Consider the following 11,210-nt stretch of genomic DNA (forward strand, 5'->3'; position numbering starts at 1 on the left):
GATCCCGGGCGCGCGTGCTCGCGGATCTCGGGCTGGCTGTACACCAGGCTGAGGTTCCGCAGAGAGCGGCTCTGCCGCTCGGCCGGCGCCAGGCCGCGCTGCAGCTGCTTCATGACCGTCTCGTAGTCCGGGGTCGGGCGGTAGGACGGCGGGATCAGGGCGCTGTGCCGGTGCGAGGGCACGTAGTCGGGCCTCAGGACGTCGCTGCCCGTGATGCTGGGGTTCGAGGACCCGGGCGAGGGCTGCAGGTAGGGCTGCGGGCTATTCAAGGAGCTGGTGCTGTGCGCGCTGTACACGCTGCCGTTGCGGACGCGCCCGCCGAGCTCCACCTGCGCGCGATCCAGGCTGGTCTGAGAGTGACCGTAGAAGCCGTTCTGGTTGGTCACGAAGAGGTTATCTGGGGGCGGGCGGGGCAAGACAGCGTGCATTTTATAATGAGGCTTTTTTCTGAATGTACTGAACTGAACCAATTACTCAAGACAAACACTGAGATGGCCCGAATGCTGATGACATTTATGAAACTCCAGGCTGAAGGGACCCGGCGGCTCTACTCACACCGCCGGACCCTGGACGCGCGGTTTCTGGGCGCCTCGCCTCCTCACCTCCAGAATGGGGTGGTTCTGCCTGCTCCAAGAGTGGGATTCAGGACCTCACACCCAGTAAAGAACAGCCAAATCAACGCTCAGCATTAAGAGTACAACCACACCACCACAAAATGGGCTGTGCTGTGCTCGGGCACAGACTCAAACTCCCATGGCTTCTGCGGGAAAGCACACTCCTCCTTGGGTTACCCGCCCCCCTGCCCTGGCAGGAGGGCTCTGGGCCAGAGCCCCTTCCCTCTGGAAGGTTGGCCAGGGTGGCTGGAGGAGGAGGCAGGGGACTCTGTATCCTCTGTATCCTCTGCTCACATTCCCTTGACTGTGATTCCACAGGGAGGAGGGTACCCCGAGAGCAGTCAGAGCCAGGGGGCCCGACTGCTGGTGAAACTGTTTTACTAGAGACAAAGCAGGCTTTCCAGAAATCTGGGGAGCTAAGAGCAGAAATACCCCTAGGTGTGTGGCCCTGCTGATGCTGAGCGAGTTCAAGCACCGGCTGTCTGTAAACATTTCCTGAATTGAAACTCAAGGCGGACTGTGTAGATTCCTCCAGAATGAAGATAACAGGGCAAGGAGTTCAGCAGGATCTAAGCCTCACGAGGTCCTCGAGTGTCACCGGTAGCTGCACACCTCAGCAGGGGCGGGAAGCCAAGGAGACCCCCGCAAAGACAGCCGCCCCTGCCCGAGTAAGACGGGTCACAGTGAGCGCCTCACGTGTCCACGGACGCTGCGTGTGCGCCTGCTTGGGCTGGAAGGAGGCCTGCTTCTTCAGTCCAGCCTGCAGTTCACCTGAAAACTACCCAGGGTGACTTCTAACACGTCAATGGAAAGAACACCAGAGAATAGTTGCCACTGATAAAAACATTCTTTTTCTGACTCAAAAGCCTCATGACGGTTTTGTCCAAGGGAACAGTAGGCCAGCGTCTCAGGCGTGGCTTCTATTCCGGCGGCACACACAGCCATGGAGACAAGGGCCTCAGAGGCAGCTCGTGCTCTCCCTGCGATCGCACCGAGCTTCTCCCGTCTTGCGAGCACCCCGAGGTCTGCATCTGTGGAGCCCCCTTTCCTCACAGCTGCCAGCGCTCGCTCAGCCTCACCCCCGCCCGCCTAGACCAGCATGATACCTGCTGGTCCTGCTCTGCGCACCCCCAAACCATCCAATGATGAGTCGGATGTGTAGAAGACTCTGCTAAGAACTAACAGGGCAGTCGGGGCGGGGAGGGTGTAGGGAATGATTAGGATCCAAAGAAAAAGGGAAAGGTAAGCACAAAAATCACGGGAACCCAAGGAAGTGTTGCAACTGAAGGAGGGAAGTGTAGCGAGTGAAGGAGCCCAGTGTCACAGGAGCTGGGGGAGGGAAGGAGCGCTTCCGGCTGGGGCTGAGCGATGGGGTCAGGGACACCTCCAGGACACACAGCACTCGGGACCTGGAGAGCGGGCAGTTGCAGTTTCACCAGCAGTCGGGCCCCCTGGCTCTGACTGCTCTCGGGGTACCCTCCTCCCTGTGGAATCACAGTCAAGGGAATGTGAGCAGAGGATACAGAGTCCCCTGCCTCCTCCTCCAGCCACCCTGGCCAACCTTCCAGAGGGAAGGGGCTCTGGCCCAGAGCCCTCCTGCCAGGGCAGGGGGGCGGGTAACCCAAGGAGGAGTGTGCTTTCCCGCAGAAGCCATGGGAGTTTGAGTCTGTGCCCGAGCACAGCACAGGCCATCCGGCGGAAGCGCGTGGGCAGGGGTAGGCAGGGAAAGGGCGCCAAGGGTGACAGAGCGGGGCGGGCAGCCGGGAGACTTGGCAGACATGGAGCGGCGGGAGGAGCTCAGAGCGGGCGCAGGAGGTGAGACCTGGAACAGGAGCACAGAGGGGCATCTCAGAGGATGCTGAACACTAGACACGGACGATGGTCAGGGAAATGGGATGAGCCCGGCCACTGAGTGTCAGATGAACCGCGGAGGGTGGGAACTGAGGACGTCAGCGCCTGTGACGCAGCGACTCACGAGAGGTCTCAAAAAAAAAAAAAAAGACTGCATTGGCAGGAGCAGAGGGATAGGGAGGAGGAGATACGGAACAGATGCTCCATGAAGTTAATCAGAGGCAAGAGGACTTGCAACTGTCTGGGTACTGAAGGCAAAAAAAGAAAAGAAACATTATAAACAGTTTGGAATCCCAGGAACCAGTGGGTGACTTCACCATAAAGGAGTACGGAACCTGGCAAAGGGCCTTATAGAGCAGGGTGATGAGCTCAATTCCAGGATGCCACTGCAGCAAGTGGCGGCAGCAGATAATGTTACGAGTGCTCCCACTCAGCCCGCGGTCCTGCTGGCCCCCTGAATGGCCCCCAGGCCGTTGGACAGGGGACACGTGGGGCCACAGCTCAGGAATAAAGGTGGGCTGGGGAACGCAGACAGTCCTCCTCCTTGCTGAGACCCCAACTGCGGATGAGAGGAGATCAACCGGATGCCTGTGGAGGGAGCGGGCCCTCGGCAGACCTCCGGGACAGGGAGCACCAAGGGGGCAGGAGCGGAGAGCATCCAGCGTGCGGAAGAGGCTGGAACGCTGGGGTCCGATGGGAAGGAGGGTGCGTGGGACCTGCGCGAGGGCAGCTTGGCGGAGCAGCACAGACAGGAGGGGAAGGGGAACCAGTAAGCAGAAGGGGCACACAGTAGCGCTCTCAGAAGTGGGGAGAAAATGAAAGAAGAGACAGTTCACACTGCAGTCTGGAGGGAGAGGAAGACATTAGGAGGCTCGCAGAGAGAGGAAAAGAGAGGACCGGGGAGGAAACACACTGAAGAAAAGAGAGATTTTTCGGGGGTGGGGGGCGGGTGTCAAAGCCACAGGAGGGCAGAGTGGGAGGAGGAGAAGCCAGTGAGGAAGGTAAAAGCAACCCCCGAGGCGCACACTCTGGGACTCCACAGTCGAATCCGTCCCCCTGCCCCTCCACCCCGCGCCCGGAGAACCTCACCCAACACACAAGGCGCAGCGCCAACAGCGTGCCACCGCCCGCCTCCTGGTCCCTCACGCCGCCCTCCAGTCCCCTGCGGGCCTGAGTCCAAGCACCCGCTTCGCCGTCTGTGCCGGCGCAGTCACCCCCCGCACAAAAGCAGGGGCAGCGGCCCCACCCGGGAGCTCGCCACTCCTGCCTTTCGAAGTCACCCCTCTTTCCAGGAAGCCTTTCTCAGACTGCCCAGCTCACGCTCGTCACAACATGCCTGTTCCCTTTGTACCTAAGTCATCTGTGTGCTTGTGTTATCCTCCTCTATTAGCTTCCACATCTAAGCTTCTTAAGATGTGGAATTACCTCTCTGCATCCATCTCCCCGCCTTTACAGCAGAGCCTTGTGGACAGAGTAAAGTAATAATGCTTGTAAAATGAATGCTGGAGATACAGCTTCAGAGGCCCTGTCTTCACATAACTCAATATGCCCATCATTTGAAAGATAAACATAAATAGAGGAAAATAATCGTTTACAATGGGAAGGTCTCAGGCAGGAAAAAACACAGAACAAGCCTGGGACCTCCCGGGCCAGAAATCACAGAAGCGCTCAGAGACCATGGGGCACATGTTAACAGGACTTGGGAGCCAGTTTGAAGGAGTGCCCATGGGCCAAATTCAGGATCAGATCTGAGCATCAGAATCTGATACTACATGTTTGCTACCCATATCCCCCAAAAAACTGACTCTAATGAATACAGGTTGGCTATCATGGTGACAATAATTCTGTGAAGTTAAATTTTTAAGTTATTTGTGTAATAACTTCAGGCAAAAAACTATCCTGGCTTCAAGGTCTCCAAGCCTTCATGATTTATTCAAATTATAGTAATTTTGTAAGGCATTTCAGAAATGGTGTACTTTACCTAGGGAAGAGGTGTACGGTTCTGTGTAATGTCCGTTATAGTGCAGCTGGGGTGGGGCGGCCATGGCATAGGGTTGCGGCTTGGGCTAAGAATCGGAAAGTTGGAAACAGGGTTAAAACACATCGTCTATGGAACATGTGTAAACAGTTCTTTTCTGGCTTCTTTCTTTTCACTGAGAAACTTCTGAAGGAGCCTGACGTATCATATATGAAAAATAAATATCAAGACCCTATAGCTCTTACCCTATCTATCCTTTGCAGGGTTTTCCAGAAAGGCAATGCTAAGCGCTATGCTCTGTTATCAGGCAGCAGACAGCACAAGAAAGCAGGAACAGACACAGATTTCCTGAATTCTTATATAAACAATCAATTAGAAAAAACTTATATGTACTATCTTTAATCTTATTAGCTAAACCATCTAGTATTTTAAATATCTACTAACTTCTGATTACTCTTGGCTAATAGTCAATATCTTTAGTATTAGGTTGGACCTAATATTTTAAAATATATAACACAATAAATGTTACATATATAAATATTAGGCTTAAGTTGTAGAAAATCACCATTTCTTTGGTCAAATGTCAGCATACTTTAACAGTTCGAACTAAAAACGAACACTGCTAAAAGCGTATTTTATTAAGGAAAGCGACGGCACTAAAACAAAAAAAGGCAATTGTAATTTTCCTTCTTTCTTACCAGAGACATCCTCGAAGAAGACCTCCTCCTAACTGGGTTCACTATGACGGTCTGAGTTTGCCTGTAAAAATAAGACATGTCTTTGAGAAACACATATACACGTGCTCATATGCACACACTCTTCCCAGACATGCTAATAAGAAAGTAAAGGATAAATCTTCCCAAGCGACAAACTCATCCAGTCATCAATCAGAAAAAAGGCAGGTGGTCTCCCGGCTGCACTCCAGGGTCCGAGCCTCGCGGAGCAGCCGTCGGTCGCCTGGCCGAGCCCAGGGCCAGGCAGGAAGAGCTGTCCCCAGTCCATGCAGGCAGGCCCTCCGGAGCGACCAGCAGCAGAGCGGAGGGGGCGCCAGGCCAAAGGGCCACAGACTCAACCCCAGGGAAGAGACGGCGCAAACGCGCTTCTCCTGCTGGCTGGGCTCAGCGCTGACCACCTCCGTTCTCAGCGCTCAGGACAGACCGCCAGCTGCCAGCCTCACAGCCAGAAACAATGGAGTGCCTTTGATGGAGAGCCTGTGAGCCGCAGACCACACACATGATCAAGAGACAAGCTGGGAACTTGGGAAACTTAGGAGTATGTGTGTTAGCTGCTCAGTTGTGTCCGACTCTTTGTGACTCCCTGGACCGTCGCCCACCAGGCTTCTCCATCGATGGGATTCTCCAGGCAAGAATACTGGAGTGGGTTGCCATGCCCTGCTCCATAAGAATATATATTTCCTCTAAGAAACTAAGGTAGGGAGAGCAAAAGAGTAGGAACGTTGGTTCAGTGGGCTGGTGGTAACTCCATTTACTTTCCTTTGCAAGAAACTTCTCTCTGGTTCTAAGTGTACTTTTAAAAAAGAAATGAAAAGTATTCAGGAGTCCTGGCTAACATTTATCAGATAATTTGAGATTTTAAGCTTTTCAGAGCAAGCTCCATCTTTGAATAAACATAGGTCACAAATAAGAAAAAGAAAATTCCTTTTGTCAGAATCTATCTTTTAAAGATAAAGGCAGGCATTTTTGTTATTGTTCTTGTGTGTGGTCAGTTTTATTGCAAGTAAGATCTAGGAACCTATACACGTAGGATTCTTGGGTTTGGATCATGATGCAATTTTGTCAAAGCTCTTTTTGAAAAACCTTTGAGCATCTATTCCTGGCCCATAAGCTTATGTGACATGTAATAACAGATTACAAAAAATGTCATCCTTGGTTATAGTGTTCCTAAGGACTAATTATTAGAAAATCCGTAATCACAAAATGAACATGAATTCCATTTAATCAGTAAATTTACCATCTCAAGCCTCAAGTCTCGTCTCAAAAATTATTTTCAGCACTGTAACTAATTTCTTCTATTAAATCCCTTAATATTAGCTAATTTTTATATGATTTTTGCTGCTAAGTCGCTTCAGTCGTGTCCGACTCTGTGCAACCCCATAGACGGCAGCCCACCAGGCTCCCCCATCCCTGGGATTCTCCAGGCAAGAACACTGGAGTGGGTTGCCATTGCCTTCTCCAGTGCATGAAAGTGAAAAGTGAAAGTGAAGTCAGTCAGTCATGCCCGACTCTTAGCGACCCCATGGACTGCAGCCTACCAGGCTCCTCTGTCCATGGGATTTTCCAGGCAAGAGTACTGGAGTAGGGTGCCATTGCCTTCTCCAAGATTTTTGAGGTAAAAGAAAATTACTCCTAATAGAACTATCAAGTAGCTGCAACTGCTTTTATGAGTTGACTTTTTTTGATTAAACATTTTTAAAAGTAACTTCCTTTTATTATCATTGGAACGAATTAAGATTGTTGATGAAGAATAGATGTCTCTATTCCAAAGGATGCTCCCATTCTGCCAGTAATTATTATGCAACAAAAATAAAATGGATGTCAATTCCATTAGATTGCAAAAATACCCACATCAGTTGGTAAAACATTAGTAAAGTCAGGAGGGTGTATCTGAGCCTTTTTTCCCCTCTTATTTTTAATTGAAAGGTAATTACAATATTGTGATGGTTTCCACCATACATCAACATGGATCAGACACAGGTATATACACGTCCCCTTGCTCGAGCCTCCCTCCCCCTCCCACCCCTCTAGTTGTCACAGAGGTCACAGTTGTCATCATGATCAAACCCAATTGCATCATGATCAAACCCCGGTCTGAGTTCCTGAGTCACAGCGGATTCCCACCATCTATTGCACACGTGTTAGTGCGTGTCAGTTCTCTTTTAAAACGCTCCTTAACTGCACACTGCTGTTGCTCAGTTGCTGGGTCGTGTCTGACACTTTGCCCCGTGGACTGCAGCCCTCCAGGGACAGAGACCAAGCCCTTCTGCATTGGCAGGCTGGATTCTTTACCATCAGGCCACCAGGGACGATCCTTAACTGCACGTTAATACATTCTTCAATTTAGCATTCAGGACTTGAAGACACTGCATTCTGCAGCCTCGAGGTTTACTTTTCCTTTACTCTCCATCATCAGGGCTAGATTTAGGCCATCCTAGTTGGCCTCTGAAGTTTATATTTAGTCCAGAGACTCACTAAATTGACTAAACCTTAAAAGGACTACAAATTCAAAACACAGAGATGAGGAAAATGGCCGTTGATAGGATCTTCCAACGAGGTGTCCAGAGTTGCCCAGCCGGACACAAAAACAAAGTCTGTTAAACACGAAGCCCAAGGATGTGAGCTTCGGAGCAGAGGCGGCACTCCGCATGGGGGTCTATCCTGGCGCCTGCTGGCAGCCCCCAGGGTGGAGGCGGCACCCCACACGGGGGTCTATCCTGGCGCCTGCTGGCAGCCCCCAGGGTGGAGGCGGCACCCCACACGGGGGTCTATCCTGGCGCCTGCTGGCGGCCCCCAGGGTGGAGGCGGCACTGCAGAGGCCACTTCTGCTAAAAACAAACCAGCACGTCTTCCTGCTGCCCAGCTGACGTAGGCAGCCTCTCCATCGGGTCTACATGTTCTAACCTCCTTTTTCTTCTTGCCAAAATCCTTGTCAAAGCAGTTTTCTAGGAGACCAGCTAAACTGAGTACACAAGAGAGAACGGTGAACAGTTGGTAGTGTTTAGGGGCAGTTACTATGCTGGTGGGTGCTTCTAAAAATGAGACAGCTAAAGATTTCGGGGGGGCTGGAAATCACTGGAATGTGTGTATTGGAGAAGACACAAGAAGAAAAGGTTGCTAGCCCAAGTAAAACAAATGACATTACTTATTGAAACAGTGCGAAAGGCTATACACGATTACCTCGGGGAATCCAAACACCAACCCTGAGGAGGAGGCTGGTGGTATCTTTCCTTACAGATAAGGAAATGGATATTTAGATTAAGTAAATTGTTCCTGGTCACATGGCAAATAAGCAGAACTGGCATCAGAACCGGGCGGGTCTGTCAGATTCCTGAGCACACGCTCCTAATAGCTGATTACCTGACGCCCCCTCCCCACCCCAACAGACACATGGGCTCCACCGAGGCAAAGGACACACCATTGTGCCACTGGTGCCTGGCACACAAGGAAGCTGCCAAATGTGTGCTGAACAAGTGAAGGAGACAGTGAGTGAGGACTGCAATGGATGCTTACGGCTAAGCACTTACAATCTGGGCTTCCCTGACGCTCAGCTGGGAAAGAACCCGCCTGCAATGCAGGAGACCCCGGCTCAACCCCTGGGTCAGGAAGATCCACTGGAGAAAGGAAAGGCTACCCACTCCAGTATTCTTGGGCTTCCCTTGTGACTCAGCTGGTAAAGAATCCACCTGCAATGCAGGAGACCCCAGCTCAATCCCTGGGTCAAGAAGATCCACTGGAGAAGGGAATGGCTACCCACTCCAGTATTCTGGCCTGGAGAATTCCATGGGCTGTATAGACCATGGGGTCACAAAGAGTCGGACATGACTGAGCGACTTTCACTTGGGCTTCCCTAGTGACTCAGTTGGTAAAGAATCTACCTGTAATGCAGAAGACCCAGGTTCAATCCACAAGTCAGGAAGATCCCATGGAGAAGGAAATGGCAACCCACTCCAGTACTCTTGCCTGGAAAATTCCATGGACAGAAGAGCAGGACAGGCTGCAGTTCATGGACTCCCAGCGTTGGACATGATTGTGCAACTAACTTTCACTTACAACTTACACTTGAACTATAAAGACAGTAAATTTCCAAGAGCTGACTTTTGCTTTGTGAGCTTTGTTTCTTGTATATTTCAAGCTATAGAGGAGTGAGATTTTGATGCACAAAAAATATGTTGGCTAGTGGAAATACCCAGAAAATATTGACCTCAGTGATCTTCCTTTAATGGGACAGGGGCTTTCTCTTCTTCCAGGCTTCTCACGGTGTCTTCAAAAACCCTGCAGTAGGCCAAGAAGGGGGACAGCCCCAGCTCCCTCCGGGCAGGGCCAGTGCATCTCCTGATCACAGAAGTCTCCAGAACAGACTGGCTGCTATATTTGCCAGTAGCCTTAAACTGCAGGAACACTCGCCAATGCTGACAAGGCTGAGCAAGGAGCCCACTGGCGACAGGAATTCAACCTCCTCCTCTAGAGAAAGTCTGTGGAAACTTCTGCCACTCGGCTTTGCAGGTTTGGGGACACTAGACTCCCCTTCCCCCGCTCTCCCCAGAGAGGAGAGAAAGAGCCTCCCACACACCAAGCACCCTCTCAAGATTCCTTTTCCCTCTGATTCTTCTCATGCAAATTCAACAGGTCAATGATAGCATGAATGGGTCTGGGGCTTGGGGTGGCAGAGAAGGGGAGAGAAGTCATTTGACCTAAGAAACTGTCACTACCTCATTTAATTCCTATTCCAACTCTAAAGAAATGCTAAATAAAACTCACATTATCCTCACACTATAAATTAAAAAAGCAAAGAGAGGGATTCCCCTGGTGGTCCAGTGGCTGACTCTGCATGCAGGAGGGCCAGTTCAATCCCTGGTCGGGGAACTAAGAGCCCACATGTCACAGGCCAACTGAGTCCAAGTGCTGCAACGAAGGCCAAGCACAGCCAAAAAAAGGAATTCATTTCTCTTCACCTGGGGACCGAGTGCTACATTCACTTCCTGTAGAATGAAGAGGGTATCTTCCATCGTAAATTATTTCATAGCAATAGTTCATGAAAATGGACTTCCATGATTTAACACGTATGGAAATTAAAAGCAAAATGTAGAAAACAGACCTTTACATATAATTATTTCATTTTAAAAATACTCATTTTCCTTATACAAATGTAACATATTCAAATGAGGATCTAATATAAATGTGGTTTTATTTATATTTGGGAATAAATAGTAATATTATTTTTAAAAAATGAGCTAAGACTGAGTCATTTACCCCACACACACACATAAATTATTTATTTTCCTTCTGAACTTTAAAACTGTTACCAAGGGGTGATTTGCCAAAAAACTCTTTTAAAAAGGTATTAACCACCAACCAACAGGGATGCCTACTGGAAAAAGATTCTATCTTATGGTTTATTTCAAATGACTGACTCTCCATCAATTTCCAGGGCAGGGGGGGGAGTGAACTGAGGGAATGATGGCTCATTATTACGAATACTCTTAAACTTATGAAAGGCTTTACATCTACGAAAGGGCTGTGGCCCAGAAGACTGCACACGTACTGCTCTGAGCGGAACACACGTATACACACAAAGCATTGCCACCCACGCCGGTAACAGCCCGGTGCGGAGGAGCCCCAGATGCCACCGCCCGGGACCCCGGCGCAGCGGAGCCCGCCGCGAGGGAGCGCCCTCCTCACACAAAGGTGCGGGAGCCCCGAGCCCCGCAGCAGGCAGAGGTGGCAGCGGCCACGGGGAAGGAGGCCGCTGCACCTGGGGGTTCGCGGTTTCCGCGGCCCCGGCGGCTGAAGCAGCGGGACTCATCTCATATGAAAGGACGGTGGAGGGAACGGGGATGCAGGGAACCCGGGGCCTCAGGGCTAATTAATTGCTGGATGGTCCTCCCCAGCGGACGTCCTTCCCGGCCCCAAGCCGGGCCTGCCTATTTCTCTTCGCACCGCTGCTCCTTCACACTGGGGCCCATGAACCGGGGAGCGCCTCTCCTTAACGGGCCCTAAGGTATAAGCCGTCCTTCCGTCAGGAATGAAAGG

The 11,210-nt window shown here is 50.9% G+C and overlaps 1 protein-coding gene across 1 annotated transcript in view; it reads right to left on the reverse strand.

Annotated features, from left to right (window-relative positions):
• PTPN21 (protein tyrosine phosphatase, non-receptor type 21) overlaps window positions 1-11,210 on the reverse strand; it is a 78,007-nt gene that overhangs the window by 13,903 nt on the left and 52,894 nt on the right. Inside the window, exons 10-12 of the mRNA XM_010845236.1 lie at window positions 5,142-5,202; window positions 4,447-4,531; window positions 9-397 (exon numbers count right to left, since the gene is read on the reverse strand). Coding sequence (XP_010843538.1) covers window positions 9-397; window positions 4,447-4,531; window positions 5,142-5,202 — 535 coding nt within the window. The remainder of the gene's footprint in view (window positions 1-8; window positions 398-4,446; window positions 4,532-5,141; window positions 5,203-11,210) is intronic.

This window comes from Bison bison, unplaced genomic scaffold, assembly GCF_000754665.1.
Source record: "Bison bison bison isolate TAMUID 2011002044 unplaced genomic scaffold, Bison_UMD1.0 scf7180017864213, whole genome shotgun sequence".
Lineage (NCBI taxonomy): Eukaryota > Metazoa > Chordata > Mammalia > Artiodactyla > Bovidae > Bison > Bison bison.